General features: G+C 39.9%; 1 protein-coding gene across 2 annotated transcripts in view; it reads left to right on the forward strand.

Annotated features, from left to right (window-relative positions):
* sulf1 (sulfatase 1) overlaps nucleotides 1-20620 on the forward strand; it is a 388338-nt gene that overhangs the window by 361508 nt on the left and 6210 nt on the right. For both annotated transcript variants that reach the window (XM_087985955.1, XM_087985956.1), the window contains exons 16-20: nucleotides 460-554; nucleotides 2640-2714; nucleotides 4068-4240; nucleotides 6580-6722; nucleotides 9285-9408. In XM_087985955.1, the coding sequence (XP_087842081.1) occupies nucleotides 460-554; nucleotides 2640-2714; nucleotides 4068-4240; nucleotides 6580-6722; nucleotides 9285-9408 (610 nt within the window). The remainder of the gene's footprint in view (nucleotides 1-459; nucleotides 555-2639; nucleotides 2715-4067; nucleotides 4241-6579; nucleotides 6723-9284; nucleotides 9409-20620) is intronic.

Below are 20620 nucleotides of genomic sequence, written 5' to 3' on the forward strand. Positions count from 1 at the left end.
GCGAGTACAATTTTGTCATTTTAATAACACTTAAGACAGGTACATGGAGAGGATAGGTATGGAGGGATATGGACCAAACCCAGGCAAGTGGGACAAGTTTAAATTATGAAAACTGAGCTGCATGGGCGAGTTGAGCTGAAGGGCCTATTTCCATGCTATAGACTTCTATGACTCTATGAGATGGTTGTCTTAGTTCCACATTGAAGTATAGGCTGGAGCTTGCTAGACTTTGGGTAAATAAACCTTAATCACCCCCATCATGGTTCGTGTGATGGAGCAGAGATGCAAATCCTGAGAGGACAGAACTCCAGGTATTTTGGAAGCCATTCTTAAACTGAAAACATCAAGATCCGCCAATAGAGCGTCACCCTGAAATTGATTTGCATCATCATTAACAAAATGAAGTTTTTTTTTCTGATTTTGAAACAAGAGCATAATTTTTTTTACTTTCAATTGTAGATTGAAGCTCTCCAAGACAAAATAAAGAATCTGAGAGAGGTGAGAGGTCACCTAAAAAGGAAGAAACCAGAGGAATGTGACTGCAACAAAAAGAGGTCAGTTTCTTGAGTGTGTGGTCTGAACAGGCACTCCTAATCTCAAAGGCAATCTCCTCTTCCTTCCTCTATGTCTTGAGTGCAAGGCAGAACAAGATGCATGAAACACATGGACTCTGTCCCTGCATGTAACCTTGATTTGATTTGATGTATTGTAGTCACATGCAGGAGAAAGTGAGGACTGCAGATGCTGGAGATCAGAGTGAAAAGGTGCGGTGCTGGAAAAGCGCAGCAGGACAGGCAGCATCTGAGCAGCAGGAGAGCCTTCATCAGGAATGTGTGGGAGGCCCAAGGGGACTGAGAGATAAATTGGTGGAAGGTAGCTGGGAGTGCGATAGGTAGGGGGAGGTGGTGGGTGATGGTGATAGGTTAGAGCAGAGGGTGGAGCGAATAGGTGGGAAGGAAGATGGACAGGTTGGACAGTTCAAGAGCGCAGTGCCGAGTTGGAGGGTTGGATCTGAGATAAGGTCGGGGGAGGGGAGATGAGGAAAATGGTGAAATCCACATTGATCCCATTAGATTAGATTACATTACAAGTGTGGAAACAGGCCCTTCGGCCCAACAAGTCCACACCGACCCGCCGAAGTGCAACCCACCCATATCTCTACATTTACCCCTTACCTAACACTACGGGCAATTTAGCATGGCCAATTCACCTGACCTGCACATCTTTGGACTGTGGGAGGAAACTGGAGCATCCAGAGGAAACCCACGCAGACACGGGGAGAACGTGCAAACTCCACACAGACAGTCACCTGAGACGGGAATTGAACCCGGGTCTCTGGTGCTGTGAGGCAGCAGTGCTAACCACTGTGCCACCGTGCCGCCCATACTCTAGTTTGGTTGGAGAGTCCCAAGGCAGAAGATGAGGCGTTCTTCCTCCAGGCATCAGGTGGCTAGAATTTGGCGGTGGAGGTGGCCCAAGACATGCATGTCTTTGGCGGAGTGGGGGAGGGAGTAGTCGCATGTTTTGCAAGCACTACAGGCGCATCATAGCAAAGAAAAACATACAGATCATTGGTTGTTTGGGCAGAAAGAGGCATACAAGGTTACAGCTTCACAGGAAGTGCACAAAGCAAAATCAACATTACTTAAAATTAGGTTCGCTCAACACTCTAATAATGGCAGGGAAGAAGCTGTTCTTGAACTTGTTAGTGCATACACTTAATGGTAAGGTCCTAGGGAGTGTTACTGAACAAAGAGACCTTCGAGTGCAGGTTCATAGCTCCTTGAAAGTGGAGTCACAGGTAGATAGGGTAGTGAACAAGGTGTTTGGTATGCTTTCCTTTATTGGTCAGAGTATTGAGTACAGGAGCTGGGAGGTCATGTTGTGGCTGCACAGGACATTAGTTAGGCCACTTTTAGAATATTGTGTGCAAATCTGGTCTGCTTCCTATTGGAAAGATGTTGTGAAACTTGAAAGGATTCAGAAAAGATTTACAAGATGTTGCCAGGGTTGGAGGATTTGGACTATAAGGAGAGTTTGAATAGGCTTGGGCCTAGAGTGTCAGAGGCTGAGGGATAACAGAGGTTTATAAAATCATGAGGGGCATGGATAGGATAAATAGACAAAGTCTTTTCCCTGGAATGGGGTAGTCCAGAACTAGAGGGTATAGGTTTAGGATGAGAGGGGAAAGATATAAAAGAAACCTAAGGGGCAGCTTTTTCACGCAGAGGGTGGTACGTGTATGGAATGGACTGCCAGAGGAAGTGGTGGAGGCTGGTACAATTGCAACATTTAAAAGGCATTTAGATGGGTATATGAATAGGAAGGGTTTGGAGGGATATGGGCCGGGTGCTGGAAGGTGGGACTAGATTGGTTTGGGATATCTGGTCGGCGTGGACGGGTTGGACTGAAGGGTCTGTTTTTGTGCTGTCCATCTCTATGACTCTATGAGTCTATGTGTTCAACCTGAGGGTTGGGGGACATGGAGGTACTCCTCAGCAAGACAAGAACAGAAATTCTAAGCAAATGACCTCGGAGAAAAATAACAGCACCTCCCTCCTTGTTCATTTCTAATAGTAGCCGTAAATGCTAATGCTGTTATAATGAATGCCATAATGAATAATTTCTATTTAATCTAGTTATTTTAGTAGGGACAAAGGAATGAGAAACCAAGGGAAACTGAAGAGCAAGAACAATCATCTCCATCCCTTCAGGTAGGTGACAATCTGTCTCATACATTCACAGTGATTACAGTTTTGATAAGAGATTAGAGAAAATCATTTTTACTCAATATTTGCTTGGAACTTGTTCTCCGGCCTGTTTATGAGTTTAATCACATTATGCTCTCATTTTCGTAATGGAGAATGTTTTTCTTTGAACAGTGCATGACTTGGGGACAAAACCATGATTTTTTATCCATTGTCAGCAACAAACAATATTATATCTATATTGGGCAGATATAGATGAAACTTTTATCCAAAACACATTGGAAGGCCAGCCTTTTCAATCAATATCTTATCGCTTTCCAAACAGGCATTCTTGGCAACATTTCTGTATGAGGTGTTAGGTCTTGCTAAGTGATGGATTATTTTGTGGTAAGCACATAGCCAGTTGGAATATTACTTAAGTTCACTTAGAATAGGACTCTAAATACTGATAGAGAATACACATGTCCCTGGAGTGAAGTCACCCACAGGTTCCAGGTGTGAAAACTAACTGGCTCACCCACTAGATTCCTTCTCAGCGTCAATAATTCTTATTTAACCCAAGGTGAGAGGTCAGTGAAATAATGGGAATTCCCCTAACATGAGGACCAAGTCCTTTTAAATCTTCAATATTATTAACACAATTCAGGCCCAACTTGTACTCGAAACCTGCAAGCCTGATGGGTGGGAGCTGCAAGTGTTCACTGTGGGGATTCATGGGATGGGTAGACTCAACGTTTCTTAATGAGGGCTGAAGATAACCTCCTACTCCTTTTCTTGCAAATCAAATCTTCTCATCAAATTACTTTCAAGTGTCACTTTGCTGATGTTCTTGGGCCTGGTGCTCCTTGTTGCCCAGCCCGTATCCAACATCGACAATAAAATCTGCGGTGATGGTCAGCAGAGGCCCAGCTATGGTATAAGTAATTTATTTTTGGTTACCGTGTCAATCCGAGGGGAAGGAATGCTTATCTCCACAAGGGAACCTTGGATCATGGCCTACTGTGGTATCCTGCAGCCTTCCTTCGCTTCCATTCCCATCCTCGCTGTATAGTTATTCCCATTGGACAAGCATTCATTCTGGAATACAGTCAAGTGAAGGACCGGGACTTTGTGCTGCCACCATCATGGGTGCTTCTCATTTCCTCAGGCTCCTCCATGTTGTATTTGCACCACTCTGAAAAGCCAGAGTTCACATTTCAAAAAAAAATTGTCCAAGATAGTCCTGAAGAGATGTAAGTTGAATCCATTACATTATTGGATCAGCTTGATGTTACATACCCTACCTCCGCTGTTCCATCAGTGTAACTCTGATTATGAAATAACTAACTGGACTCTAACGCCCGTACTTAATCTTTTCAGGGAAGTGGCTCAAGAGGTAGACAGTAAACTGCAACTGTTTAAGGAGAATCGGAGAAAGAAGAAAGATCGTAAAATAAAGAAGCGCTTGAGAAAGGGTGATGACTGCAGCCTTCCTGGCCTGACCTGCTTCACACACAATAACGAGCACTGGCAAACACCACCTTACTGGAACTGTAAGCAGGGGCTTTATTTTGTGTTTGTCACTAGGGTTTTCTAGGAGGTAAATCTTGGACTGGATCCTCAACACATTCCCTCCTGAGTGGGAATTTGAGATAATTTATTGCCTTGCTCAGGGTTGGTGGACCAGGGCAGTTAATCAGCTGGAAGTAGGGGAGCATCAGTGAATGTGCTGCCTTCCCACCCCTGTCCTGATTAAATCTGTAGGTGGGCATGTCTGTGGTTGCCCTTACTTTCTTGCCATCTCTTGAGGTGCTTCTTAATACCAATTTAAGGGCATCATACTATGTTATTAATGCAGCAGCGAACAGAGGGCGTGAAATGGGCAAGTTCCCATAGAAGCAAATACTTCTCTACTGATCGCTTAGTTTGGCTTTTTAATTGGAGATGCATTGACAGCCAACATGGAAGGGACCTGTGTGATGCCCATTGGCTTACACAAATGTTGGAGTCATTACTGCATCCTAGGTCACAGGTGAATGTTGGTGGGAGGGATGTTATGGGGTGAGGATAGGTGAGTGGCAGGGGCTGGCCTTCAACACCAACCCCTTTCCAATGCCAGGTTCCTCAATCACTGAGTGACTTGGATTGGGCAACAACGCCACAGTCTGTCAATGTCTATATGGTTAAACAGCACATATAAGCAGTCAGTAGGTAAGCAGTGACTGTTCCTCTCCCTTAAATTGCATTTTGAAACAACAATAACTTAAAGCTATCACATTGTAGGTTATATTTAGACAGACTACCAGGATACATGGAACATAGGAGTAGCAGTAGGCCATTCAGCCCCTCGAGTCTATTCCACCATCCAATGAGATTTTGGCTGATCTGTGGCCTAACGCCATTTACCTGCCTTTGGCCCATATCCCTTAGTCCCTTTGCTTAGCAAAAATGTATCTTGGATTTAAAACTAACAACCAATCCAGCATCCATTGCCATTTGTGAAAAAGAATTCCAAAACTCTATCCCCTTTTGTCAATAGCAGTGCTTCCTAACATCTCTCCTAAAGGTCTGGTCCTCATTCTAAGATTATGCTACCATGGATGTGACATATAGATCAACCATGATCTAATGGACTGTTGGACCAGGCTTGAGGGGACTGTTCAGTCTACTTCTGTTTTCATGCTCCTTTCTCTCGAATTACAATATCCATCCCTGGGCCACCCTCCTAAATCCACACTGGACAATGTCTGTGGTCTTAATTTTTTTTTCTCTATTGTAGACCTCCCCAAAACTCACTGCCCTAATAATTATGTTGCACAATAAATCTCTCTTTTGCATTCTATTTATAAAGCCCAAAATATTGTTTTTCTGAACAGAATCTGAAATCTGTTAACTTTAACTCAGTTTCTATCTCCACACTTGCTGCTCGATCTGTTGAGTTTCTCCAGCAATTTCTGGTTTTGTTTTAGATTTACAGCACCCGCAGTTCTTTGTTTTTTATTGTTGACCGTGATGTTATCAACCTGCATGATCACTGGGGTACAGAAACAATATTTTTGTCTTTTACTTATTATTTCTTCAATAATAGTGTTAGAGAAGAAAGGCTGGGTGGGCAGTTAACAGTAAAAGTTTATCAAATGAAACCTCTGGGTGTCCCAGAGGCAGTCTTTCGGCAGGCTTAGCTGTTACTTCCAATGTTAATGATGTGTTGTGGCCTGTTGCCAGCATTTACTCTGCATTATGTGCAATATAACACTATTGGGCCGTCCAGTTGTATCAGTGCACCCTCTCTGCTATACAAATACTATGAGTTGTTTTGGATCACACATTGCTGTGATCATCTACGGCCGGGTTCTCAGGTCTGTCACAGCAAGGCATCTTTATGTTTATAAATAAGCAAAATTTGGTTTTGCAAACCAATGAAGAGAAATTCTTTTCAATTCAACTTATCGTTAAATCTTAATGGCTCCATCAAGACAGTCCAGATTGATTACCTCATCAATCTCACTTTCCTACGCTTAAATAAGTTGTGAATAAAATGCAATTGTGTGACTCATGACTGTTTATACATGTTTGACTTTTAAAAGATCCTGATGGAGTGATTCTGAACGCACAGGATATCTATACTAAAGGAATTTTCTCATTGGGAGTTTATATTGGGGATAACATCTAACATTGGTGGATGTGTACCTTGTAGTGGGCAATGTACCCATTGTATTGCTCTGCCCTCAATGGAAAGGGACATCATGAAAGATTATAAGATTATGAGGCAGCAAATCCACAACTATCTATTTCATGATCCCGCCATATGATGGATTTTACCATAATCGTTGCATTTGGAAATGCTGTTTTCTTGTTTAACCTGAAAAAAGGCTTTTCCCTTTCATTACAGTAGGATCCTTCTGTGCTTGTACAAGTTCTAACAATAACACTTATTGGTGTTTGCGAACCATCAATGAGACTCACAACATCCTCTTCTGCGAATTTGCTACAGGTTTCCTTGAGTATTTTGACATGAACAGTGATCCATATCAAGTAAGGAGGGTTTTTTTTTGTCCAATGAAATCAAAAATTGCAATAATTATGAGACAACAAGACTGGCAAGGCTATTTCTTCGATTTATGTTTGAAACTGTTATGGTGTGATGGGGCTATCGTACTTCTAGAAGTGAGATGCGTCAGAATTACCAACCACCATATGCCTGACCACTGACCAGTCTTAGGTTCCAGGTCAGGTATTTAATATACCAAAAAGATGTGCAAGTTGTCTAAACCATGTAATATTTGCACATTCCAAACTTACAGCATCCTTTGTCTGCTGAATGTTTACTTATTTCACTCCTAAAAAGATCTGACTCCAGTTTTTATACTCTGCTACTCCATCCTCAATTCCCTAACCAGCAGGAACAGTTTCAGTCAATCCATCCTCTCTCTGCCTCTTGATCTCATTGAATGGCTAATTGGCTTGAGGGGCTGAATGGCCTACTCCTGTTCCTGGGTACCTGTGGTAATCTTCTGAATTCCAGAGAACACAACCCTAGCTCATATAATTACCCATCCATAATTTAACTCTTGGACATCAGGTATTATTCTGGAAAATGTCAGGGGTTATCTACAGATATTTGAGAAGGATTTAACAAAATGTGACACACAAAATGATGCCCTTTTTCCCAAAGAGTCATGTTGCACTGAAACTGACCCTTCGGTCCAACCAGTCCATACCGACCATAATCCCAAATTTAACTCATCCCACCTGCCTGCACTTGACCCATATTGCCCCAAACACTTCTTATTCATGTACTTATCTAACTGCCTTTTAAATGTTATAACTGTGCCCGCATCCACCACTGCCTCTGGACACTCATTCCACACACAAACCACTTTCTGTGGAAAGGAGTTGCACATCACATCCTTTTAAATCTTTCTCCTCCCACTTTAAAAATATGCATGGCCCTCACCACTGGCCCTTTGTAGCCCCTATGCCAATCCATAGCCCCAACCCACCCCCCTTTACCCTATCTCTTACAGAATCAGAATTGTAGAATTATTGCAGTGCACAAGGAGACCATTCTGCCCTTACTTTCTGTACTAGCTGTCTAAGCATTGTAATTTATGGTTAATCTCCTGCCTTTTCTCAAGCCCTACACATTGTTTATATATAAATAAACATCTATTTTACAGGCCAACTCATGTTTATACCATGGGTAAACCTCGGGGCCTATGTTACAGGTTAGAAAATAAAATTTCATAAGATAAAATAAGTGCATTGCACTTTTCTCGATCCTGAGAAAAACACTGCTATTCATCATTTCAATTTTATTCTCTTCAATAAAATTTTATAAAAATAAACAATAAGCATTGGAATTCATTGTCCCAAATCCCATAACTAGTTGTACCGGGAAAAAGAAATGCGAAATGGAGGCCCCCCCATTGTGACAATGGATCCTTGGGAAATCAGATATGTTGCATTAATGAAGTAATGGAAATCCTTAGACCCATGACAACAGATGAAATGAAATGGAGGAAAATCATTTATTTATCTTTCCAAACTTTGTTTGAAAGATTAAAAAGACTGGAGTTTTAAATCCCTTGACAGTCTTGACAGGTCCCATTCACAATTTGATGTCCCACTGAGTTTATTCATCTCTCATGCATATCCATATATACTTGTAACAATTCCAAAAGGTACTCAATCCCTCCAAAAGCATCCCTTAACTTCCCCAGAGGGCAATTTACCTTCCATAAAGTGTACCAGGACCAGACATAAAGGAGGTACCTCTCCAAAAGGCACATGACTATCCAAATTAATACACTAGTTTCAGACCTGCGTTAACCTAGTCTGATTAGCACACATCTGATTTCACCTCACCAAAATCCTGCAAGAGTGAAGGTAGCTGATGACTTAGCTCCTCTCATTCCCACTCCAGGACTCCCCCAGCACCCAGTATAGAGTTCTGTTCCCATTCACCCCACTCCCCCAGCCCCCTGTGCAGGGTTCCCCTTATCCCCCTACTCCCGGTACAGTCTCCCTTTTTGCACTGGGCTTTGCAGCTGCCCCCACCCAGACCCTTCATCAGCGGCACATGTCACTGTCACTGAAACGTGAGCAGGTAGTGGCGTAGTGGGATAAACACTGTGCTATTAATCTAGAGACCCAGCTAATGCCTAGCACCTGGGGTCATATGCCAGATGATGATGATGTTTGAGTTTAAATAAAAATCTGAAATTAGCTATCTAATAATGAATTGCTTGTTGGGGAAACACACATCTTGTTTGTCAGTTCCTTTTTTGGGAAGTAAGTGTCTCTGCTACATATGATTCCAGACCAATGGTAACATGGCTGACTCTTCATTGCCGTATGGACAATAAATGTTGGCCCTGTGACACTGCAATGTGCCTTTTACCTTCTGCTGCAGACTACATTCAGCCTTCCTTGTACTCTGAATGTTATCACCAAACAAGTACCCTGCTATCTAAACTCAACAGATCAGTTCTTGCTTCTGTCATAGTATATATCACAATGTTATTGAAAAGTGCATCATCCAAAAGCCTCTCCATAAACACAGAAGGCTGATCTGTTTTGATTTTGTGATTTCAGCTGACGAATACAGTACACATGGTAGAACGAGAAGTTCTTAATCAGTTGCACATTCAGTTAATGGAGCTGAGAAGTTGCCAAGGACACAGGCAATGCACTCCACGGGCCAAGGGTGTGGAATCAGGTAATTTTCAGACGTGAAAATATACAGCGATTATCCTGAACTCTCGGCATTAGGAAACCTCATTTAGTTGTAGCAAAATTATGAAAGAAAATTGAATTTCTGCTATTGTTGTTAACAGTTGTCAAAGAAAACATTTGGTTTGTGTTGCTTGCTTGGAATAGTATGCTTGTATTAGTGAATCATATGTGGCCACATTCCTTCACATTTTGTCAGATAAAATCTTCATGAGAAACAGCATATTTAGATCACAGTTGTTTAAAATGGATAGAATTTTTACAACACTACTGAAAGGTTTTGTAAAATTTACATTTTCATCAAGTTGTTCCAATACTGAGAGTCCAGTATAGAATTTGTTAGCATGTGGCTTTCGATAGGGCAGCCCATCAAGTTTATTCAGAATATTAAGTCAATTGATTTTCTGTCTGTCATGAAAATGTGCATTTTGGCTTTCATTTTCCAAAGCAATCCAATTTCTGACTTATTCAACAGCATTTTAACATTGATTATTATCAAAAGCTGAGTTAGTAGGTAGAGAGCTAATGACTATAGAAACATTATATATAACTTCTCTAAAAATTCCAGTTAAGAAATTAAAATTAGCACAAATTTTGATTTTATCTTTACCTTTTTGACAAATCATTTATTTTTCATCTTCAGACTGTCAGCAAATGCAGAATTTGCTGTTTAAATGTTTAACTGACGCACCACTAAATTAAAACAATAGGCAGAATCTTGAAATTACACTACGTTAGCAATCAAATGCCTAATGGGTTCATAGAAAATTCTTTCACCTGTCTTACCTGGGTACGAACACACTTACTTGAAATAGGTTCATTTTTGATTGTCAATGGCGTGAATAATATATTTGAATGGAACAAGCCAGTATTAAAATGGCACTGAAAGAGCACATTAATATTGCACAGTGCAATTTCAAGTGCTGTTGACAGCACTCCTGTTCATATAACATGGCTGTGGGCCTGAAATCCTGCTTCACATTATCTAAGCCAGGAAGGAGCCTTGAGCTGTGGATGAAGTGTTAAAGTGAGATTCATCTTGCTGTCTTGCGAGATCAGATGTCATTAGTTGAAGAAAACTTGGAGAATTCTTTTGGTGTCCTGCTCAACATTCTTAATTATCTGGCTGCTGTGGAGTTATTTCTATCAGAGATTGACTGCTACTTTTTATCTTTCAGACAACAATCCCTGCACTTCAGAAAAAAAGTATTTAATTATCTATATTGCTCTGCCTTTTTAAGTGAATGCTACTAAATAGATGCAAGTTTTTTAAAAAAATTATACTGCTACAATAAAGCTACTTAAATGTCTAGAAAATCTCTAATATTAGCCTTAAGCTACAAAACCACAAAGATAAAATGCATTTATACAAAAGAAAATGATGATTATCATTCCATTTCTGTGTTTCTTCACTTGAAGCGGTTGAAGCCTTCCACTCCCATTTTGTTTTCGTAAGGTTATCAATTTTAATTTTAATTTGATTTTACTTGTTTCTATGTAACCCAATTGTATCCTAATTCACATACTTTTCTTTCACTTTGTGACTCATCTGTACATTTCAGAGAGGTTCTGAATGATTGTTTACTTTAGGTTTAAAACTGATTTTGAAGACTTTTTTAAACCATTAAGAAGGTTGACGTGACCCAAGAAAGTAACCGTTTACAACCAATCTTTGTATTGATTACTGATTTTAGAACAGACTTGTGATGCATTAATCTAGAAGATTTCCCAATATGCACACTTGATGACTCAAATTCAATATTTGTCACCATACTGTCAGGAATTCTGAGTTAAATAGGCTCTACTCTGCCCAATAAATCAACTATCCTCTTTAAAGGGGGGGGGCATCAACAGAGGGGGGTGGGGGAGGCTGCACAGTGGCTCAGTGGTTAGCACTCCTGCCTCGCAGCGCCAGGGACCTGGGTTCAATTCCAGCCTCAGGCAACTGTCAGTGTGGAGTTTGCACATTCTCCCTGTGTCTGCGTGGGTTTCCTCCGGGTGCTCCAGTTTCCTCCCACAATCCAAAGATGCGCAGGTCCAGGTGAATTGGCCATGCTAAATTACCCATAGTGATAGGTGCATTAGTAGGGAAATGGGTCTGGGTGGGTTACTCTTCAGAGGGTCGGTGTGGACTTGTTGGGCCAAAGGGCCTGTTTCTGCACTGTAGGGAATCTAATCTAAAAAAAATTGTTAGTCATCCACATATAGGCTACAGCTATACTTAACCTGAACAGACCTTTTCCCTGTATGTTTTCTTTGATGAAACAATGGCATAGTTAGACAGAACAATTGAGCAGGTTGACCCAAGGGAACTACTTTCCTTTGGGAGGAGATACATACTGTAGCAGGAAATACTTCAGCATGTAATAGCTAGGTGGGTTAATTCCCTGCCTTTAGATGAGATGTGGATAATCCTTGCTTTCTGGAAATTGAGAACAAGAATGTTACTTGCACAGAGCCACACAGCTGAATTTAGTTGTCAAGTATTTGCAAGTTTCTGAAGTGACAGTAGTGAAATCTAAAGTTAATGTAATATTACGAACAGCATTAAGTTTGTAGAGAAGCTAATATTGAAAACACAGGTACGAGTGTCATAAGGAATCATTTTGAATTTAGAAGGAAGTATAGATAGACAACAAAATAATCATCAGACCATGTTATACCTCCCCCAATTTCTAACCTGTTGGCATCAAAGAAAATAAAACATAACAGGTTGCCAATTTGCTATCATTCATTTTACACTTGCACACAAGTTCAAAATCTATCCCTGTAGTCTTTTAAACATTTCCATTGTCTAATAAAGTGTCTACAGAAGCTTACCTTCCTAATTTAACAAGCTTTCAATGATGTAAAACAGTTTTTTTCCTATATTATTCTAGGTGTCCCAGCCATGTTGACTTGATTAATTCTTGTGTCAAAAGTTACTTTCTCCTCTTCTATTTTAACCATATCACATTATTCTTCAGGTAGTGCATGGAAAAATACATTTGTGAATGATTTACCATTCTAAAAATATTAACAAAAATTACTCTTGTATTTTCCTAATCAGGAAATAAAGATGGAGGAAGCTTTGATCAGCACAGGTATCCATACTTTTTATTCTCTTAATCAGCTTTCTTTCCAACCGATTGCATGAGCTGGCCCATTGAAGCTTTTGCATTAGATTTTGTGCACTCAGCATTCCTTGGTGCATGTCAACTCATCCTTTAACAAATAACGGCTGAATCTCATTTCAGATCATCTGTTTGACTTAACTCTGCTTTTTGGGTACCACAGGGAATGTAATATTTTACTTTTGTTGCAATCCAGTTCAGATATGCTATTCCATGAAGATGGGAATGATTTCAAACTGAAGATCATTTGATTCCCCAAAACTGTTGTACAAATGCACATTTGAAAGCACACATGAATATTCACATACTAAATCAGATCACACGCATTAACCAACATTGTAATAACTGAAAAACTGAACATCCACGAGGTATAGTTCCTGCTAGTTTTCATTGGCAGTTCTCCTAAAAAGATCAACAAAGTTCAAGTCGAAATTATGAGTATCCAGTTTCTGCAATCTTTTGCACTGACATAAGAAGTGTGGAATTGGGAGGCTTGCCAACGCACAATATCAATCAGATTGATTGACTTAATTATTATGGCAGTGCTTCTTCTCATTGCCCAGTGTACAGACCTTACATGAGTCTCTTAAAATCAAGCAGTTTGAGGTGTAACGCACACTGGATAATTTTTTAAAGTGTTAAATATATCAAATAAATTATGAAGGAATTGAATATAGTACACCAATGTAACAAGTAAATAGCTTTATATACATCTTTTATAGTCTTTTTCAGTCACTTTAAAAAAAGTTACAACTGGTAAACAATATTTAATTGTTTGGATGAACATATTTTCAATGGTATTCATAAAATTGCACCAGTTTAATACATTTAAAGTATCAGGTGATTTCCTTAATGCAAAAATAATAAAATACGATTACTTTCTGAAGTGCTGCCCAATTGTACTGGTTCACAAAAGATTTTGTGTTTATGAGTATACAAGTAATGCAATAATAATTTCAGAAAACTAGAGCAATTTTGAGTACAATTTGTGCACCATTACAGTAATATCCAGACCAGTTGGAATTTTTTAACAGTACTTGTGCTTATGTAAAGTGGGTTCAGGAAACACCTTGAAATAATTCTATTTGTAAAAACATTGAATCATTAATGCTAGAAGTTTTTAATAATTTTTCTCATGTAATCCACTTTCTTGAATCTCTTATTTTGGTAACCTTTTGTCTAATTATAATTTGCAAGCTTCACATTGTCTTTCACATCTTGAAGGATATCTTAGAAAATGAATTTACTAAATGTCTGAAAAATATGAACTTTCACTGATGAATAGTGTGAGTTTGCATCTAGTATAAGCTCAATAAGTTCCACAGCTTGACAGAACAGTTCATGAAACTGTTCCGTGGAGTTTCACGAGAGACAGCACAATTATTTGGCACAAGTCACACAGGGCCATTCCCCAACAACTCTGGGAACTAGCGTCATAAAAACATGGTATAGACCTGGGGAGAAGACATCATCTGATCTCCCAGTAACAAAATGGAATGAAGTGCAGAAAGATCTTGAAGTGATAGAAGTGCTTCCAGAGACTGGGAGACTTTTCAGTGTATTGCCTACAAAGATTGAGAATTAAGGGAAATATGTGCTCTGAATTTAAGACTTTTCAAATAGATGGCAAGAGAAAAGTAATGATTTTATATGCTTGTTAAATCATCCCATCCTAAAAATAAAGAGTTCAATTACAGGTTTTCTACTTAAAACACTTTCTACTGAAAACAATCTAAAATAAATCAGGATATTTACATAAACTCAAAATGATGTATGTACCTAATTTAATCTTATCTTTAAAATCTAACTGATTGATATTTGCCTCTTTTTGTTCCTGCTACCTGGTTGCCAGGGAACAGCAGCATCGAAAGTGGCCAAAGTTGAGGAAGCCTAGCTTCAAGTCCTTGTGAGTGACTAAAAGCGATTTATTAGTATTCATTCTTCAAATAGGGAAGATATCACTGTTGACATGTCAGTTAAAACTTAACTCTTAAGTTTTTGATTTCCATGCATCCCTGTTTCTTCAGTTTTGTGGTCCTGACTCTTTTATCTTAACTCATCATTAAATATGTTGTGGCCGCAAAGTATTTATTATCATGGTTTTATTGGAAAAAGGGATAATTGCACAGAAGTCGCCATAGCTATAATTTGACAGTCGGGATTGCAAGGAATTGAATACTTTTGACATTATATTGCATGGCAGTGGCATCTTTGTTAAAGCACATTAGTGCCGTTTCAGGGTGTACATTGTTGTTGCGACAAATAAAAGGTTCTGCCACATCTTGTCTCTTTCAACAGGTCCTTTCTCATTCTCAGACAAATGAGGGTTTCTCTTTTTTCTTGCTTTATGCTTAATTCAATGATTCTTTAAATTCTGAAGCCAGAACTGCCTCTTTCTATTTTCAAGATCGCCGTGGTATCATCTGGTGTCAGGTTTGCTTACTGACGGGAGAAAGGAGAAGGAGGTTATTATCTGGAGGAACAGCAGTAGTGACAGGCCCGCCAGTTCAGTATCTGACCCTCCTTTGTTTTGAAGGCTGAGTTAGATTCTTGATCAGTCACGGAATCAAAGGGTTACGGAGAAAGGGCAGGAAAGTGGATGTGAGGAATGTCGGATCAGCCATGATCCTATTGAATGGTGGAGCACGCTCGAGGGACCGAATGGCCTACTCCTGTTCCTAGATGAAGGGCTTTTGCCCGAAACGTCGATTTTCCTGCTCCTCGGATGCTGCCTGACCTGCTGTGCTTTTCCAGCACTACTCTAACCTAGACTCTGATTTCCAGCATCTGCAGTCCTTGTTTTTGCCTACTCCTGTTCCTGTTTCTTACGGTCTTATATCTACTAACAAAGTGGCGTAATAAATGGCGACTAAGCTCCATCTTCAAAAAGCAACAATTCTGCATCACTAAAGGCCATTGACTAGAAGCCCCAGATGCCATTTACAGAATAAGAATGACAAACGATTGATAGATAGACATCTTTGATAAGGGAAAGAGTATGTCACACAGAGTGATCCAAAACAGAAATAACTAGAATTACCTGCACAAGTGTAAAATTATTAAATGAAATGCTGGCACTTTAGGTTCTAGTAAAACCAGAAGCAACCTCACCGATGTTGGCAGGTTTACCAAATTTAGATATTGCAAGTCCTGGGCAGGAACAGCACAGTCTGTAGGTCAGTTGGGGATTATTACCCATCCCAGTAAGAAGGAATCACAAGTGTTGCCATGGCTGTGCTTGTCCTATTGAGGTTTTGGCAGACCAGACACATGTGATTCCTTATGTAAACTGAAGATTCAGAGTAGTAAGGTGATAGTCTCAACCCCTTTCCTGATGCCCCTGATACCTTTGACTCCCTTGTTAGCCAAGAATCTACCTAAATCTGCCCTTAAAGTATTCAATGACCCTGCCTCCACAAGGTCTCTGGAAGAAAGCTTTTATGCCAATCTCCATCATAAATGAGAGGCCTCTTATTTTTAAACTGTCTCCCCTGGTTCTTGACACCCTTACAAATGGAAATACTTTTTCAGCTTGGATCCTGTCAAGTCCCTTCAGGTCCTTATGTGTTTCAAGAGTTAATCTCTCATTCTTCTAAACTTCAATGGTTACAGGTCCACCTAAGCAACCTTTCCGCATAAGATCACCTCTTCATCCCAGGAGTCAGTTGAATGAACCTTCTCTGAACTGCTACTAATGCAATTATGTCCTTTCTTAAATAAGGAGATGAAGATTGTTCACAATAATCTAAATGTGGGTCTCACCAATACCCATTTTTTTAACTATAGCAAAGTATTCATACTGTTATATTCTGTTCTCCTTGCAATAAATGATAGCATTTTATTTGCCTTACTAATCACTTGCTGGACACGCAAACTAACCTTTGATGGTTTATGTACCAGGGCATTCAGATCCATTTGTACCTCAGAGTATCTCTCTCCATTTAAATAATATGCTGTAGTTTTAATTTTCCTGCTGAAGTTGATAAGTTCATAGTTTCCCAAATTATGTTCCATCTGCCAGATGTTTTGGCCACTCACTTAACCTATTCCTATCCTTTTGCAGATTCCTTATGCTCTTTTCCCACTTTACACTATTATCTATCATTGTATCATCAGCATATGTAGCAACCATAGTCCCTTCATCCAAGTCACAAAGTTAGACTTTGAATAAGTGAGGCAACTGAACTGATTCCTCTGGAACTCCCCTTAATCATACAAACCCAAAAATAAACCAGTTATGCCTCTTCTTTCTTTCCCATTAGCTAACCAATCCTCTATTCATGCCAATATATTACCCATTAATCCATGAGCTTTAATTTTGTCAAGTAATGTTTTATCTTGTTAAAAACCTTTTGCAAATTTCAATTCACCACATGCACAAGTTCCCCTTTATCCATGTTGCTTCTAGTTTCCTCAACTATCTCAAATTAGTTAAACATGATCTCCCTTTCACAAAACCATTTTGACTCTGCCTCATTCCATTGAGACTCACGTTTTCAGTTTACCATCTGTCAGAATTTTGGAAGATTAAAACCAATGCATCCACTATCTCAGTAGCCACTTCTTTTAAGACTCAAAATGAATTTCATTAGGACAGCTTTTAGTTCTAAGAATTTTCCTCTCCCTGGTGATTGTAATTGTTGCAAGGTCCGACCCCTCTTTCACCCTTTATCCAATCATGTCCTTTTCTTTGCTGACAACTCTCCTGCCTTGCCCCATCACCTAATACCTCCTTCCTCAGTCACCCATCTGAGTTTCCCTGATCTCAAAACTCACTATCTAGGGGGCAGGAGTCTTTGTCAGCAGTGCCCAAATGTTAGCAGTCATTCATTTGAGTCACAAGGTTTTGCCCCACTCCAAAGACTTAAGTACAGATTCTGAGGCTGACATTTCAGTTCAGAATTGAATGGTGCATTGGTGGCAGTGCTGTATTTCAGATGAGATCCATACAATTCTATGATCCTATTAAAATAATGAACCACAAAGCTTTCACTGCTGCTCTCACTAAAGCACAAGCCAACCATTTACTCCATTGATGTTTATGAGAACTTGGCTATATTCGAATTGGCTGTTGTGTTTCCTATATTCCAAGAGTAAATGAACATCAAACGTACTCTGACCATTCCCTGCTCTACTTCTACAGGGAATCACTTAAAGGAGGCAAAGTATTAAAAAAACTGCACAAACCTGATCCTTATTTTGAAGGTTTGCCCTTAGATGTATCTCCCAATTAGGTTCTTGTTCCTGACAAAGGGTATACAATAAAGGTAATATCAACTCCACATCAATGAATTAGCTTGCATGGCTGATGTACAGTAAGATGAAGCATAGCGTCTTTTATGGGACGGTGTATTTATAAGAGAGGATAAATCAGCTCATGCTAGTGAACTGCACCTCATTATGTTTGTAAAATACTGCTTATTCCTACTGACCGATTTGTTCACTTTCTCTCAGAGTTCGTCACCCACTTCACTAATAAAACTTTCTTTTTAGCGTGTAAGCTAATCGTGTTGTTGCTGCAATCCTGCTTTGGTGTCCCCCCCCCCCCCCCCCCCCCCCGCAACTTCTAACCATTTGTCATTTTTCATTGCCTTATGTTCACAAGAAGAAACCTATCCAGCCACCTGATTGTCCAAACCAAGACTGGGAGGTTAGGGAAGGGGATGGAGGGATTGTGGGGGGTGGATGAGTAGCCATCTTTTCTGCTTGCTCTGTGTTGATTTTGTTTGGATTTGCTTTTGATTTTCAGCTTTAATCATTTTCCCTAACTCTCACAGGCCATGCCGTTCATTATAGATTCATAAGATTTATTGTATTTCCATGTTTTTCCCTATAATACAGTTTTCTTAGCTTGTTTTTATGTCATCATTTATTTACTGCATATGACATTTTCAAAACAGCTTAAAATACAGCTTTAAAAATTTCCCAAAATTTTCATTTTCAATTTTCTGGCTAATTGGGGGAATGCAACTGCTGGTTAGTTTCCTGGACCAGGTGAGGTGAACCTTAGGATTTTAAGGAAAAACTGAACGAATTGTGGATGCTGTAAATCAGAAACAAAAACAGAAGTTGTTGGAAAAGCTCAGCAGGTCTGGCAGCATCTGTGAAGAGAAATCAGAGTTAACGTTTCGGGTCCAGTAACCCATCCTCAGAACTCCTAAAATTTTAAGACCTTGCCCTTGTTAAGTTTGGAGGGCTCTTACAGAGATATCAGGCAGACAATGTCATACATTTCCACAGATGAATGTCTAAGCAGGCAGACCACCACAGTAACCATAATTACTGGGGCATTGGGAGATGAGGTTGTGGTTAGTAATCATGGAGGCTGGTAAGGGGGAAATAAAGCCGGCACGCAGCAAGATTACTTTATGCAGAGTACCTCACTGGGAAGCCAGAATACAAATCTGACCCTTTGATAGTATCTTCCACCTTGCTGCCAGTGGAAATGATTGACAGGTGCTTGGAGCAGAGTCTGACCAGTTCTATTGGCTTCTATTTGCATCTTTTGACCAGGATGTTTGTGTTGAAATGGGCCTCTGGCCTGATATAAGCAAGTAGCTTAGACCTCTGGCATTAGAGCCCTTTCATAATAGAGTGGCCCACAGCAGCACTGTGTGAGCTAGGAAAGCTGCTGTCTCCTTGGCCTGTTTCCATACTGTAGGAATTCTGTTATTCATGAATATGATGTTATTACTGCTTTGCTTATACCAGACAAACACAAGTAAAGTCAATGTATTTAAAATGTGAATGTGTAATAAAATCATAAAGCGATTTCTTTACAATATAACATAGAAACTCTGTTCTACTTCAACTTGGTGACAGATATGAAAGTAGCAATGTGGGTCAGCTAGAACAAAAACAACAAACAAAAATAGTTAGAAATACGCATCTGTGGAGAGAAAGACAATTATCTTTTCAGGTCAATGATCTTTCATCAGAACCAGATGTGGGACAGCTACCTGTTACAGAAACCTTCCAATTTTCATTCCCACTGGAAACAGTGAGTGGAGTTTTATTCTCACTCTTGTTGGTATGGGAAGCAAGAATTGTTCAAGGCAGAAACATTTTTCTTAATGATTGACTTTATTGGCATTAAGACAGTCTTATCGATAGAGATGCCTTCAAGCTTGTCCAACAGTGCGATTTGAAACTCAAAATGATAAATCTTCTGTTTCCGGGGACTGAGTGGTTAATTTGTGGACATCCTCTTTGAACTGCTTCTGATTCTGTCTCCTAATGATTGCAAAATGGCTGTTTTACATCTCAGATTAGATTCCCCTACAGTGTGGAAACAAGCCCTTCGGCCCAACAAGTCCACATCGCCTGTTGATGCAGCAAGATAGCTCACATATATTTCACCCCTTACTCTTTTTAATGGCTTAAAAAACCAGCTATCATCGTAATGACTTATCTTCATTAATAATCTTGTCTTTCTGTCCATGTAAGTCTCTTGAACTTAGCAGTTAGCCTTCAACAGTCTGAAGCATTGATGATATCTGTGGTAACATTGGAGCTTGTAAGACGTCACGCAACACCAGGTTATAGTCCAACAGGTTTATTTGAAATCACAAGCTTTTGGAGCACTGCTCCTTTGTCAGGTGAAATTGAGGGAAGTGCAAAGGAATAGAATTAATAGGCAGAGAGATTTCAAATAAACCTATTGGACTATAACCTGGTGTCATGTGACTTCAGACTTTATCCATCCCAGTCCAACACCGGCACCTTTAATCAACATTAAAGCTTGGTAAGCATCCCAGCATGCCTTCTGATTTCAGTCAAGTTTGTCAGTTCTGTGTTCTTTTGTTGCGAATCAAATTCTGATTTTTTTTTGTTCACTTTGTGGGATGTATGTGTTGTTTGCTGGATCAGCATTTATTGCCTCTCCCTAGTATTTTACTGAATAATCCAGGGTGTCCAGCCGATTCTGCTGATTTCACTTCACAACTGCGATTGAAAGTCGACATTGAGAAGGGAGGCTGTTGGTGGAAGAGTTGGTGGGCGGAGGGGTGGAGGGGCAGGGAGTTCTGAAGAAGGACTTTTGCCCGAAATGTCGATTTTCCTGCTCTTCGGATGCTGCCTGAACTG

This window comes from Chiloscyllium plagiosum, unplaced genomic scaffold (genome assembly GCF_037043375.1).
Source record: "Chiloscyllium plagiosum isolate Xiang-an unplaced genomic scaffold, Cpla_swu_hap1 HiC_scaffold_4, whole genome shotgun sequence".
In the NCBI taxonomy this organism is placed as follows: Eukaryota; Metazoa; Chordata; class Chondrichthyes; order Orectolobiformes; family Hemiscylliidae; genus Chiloscyllium; species Chiloscyllium plagiosum.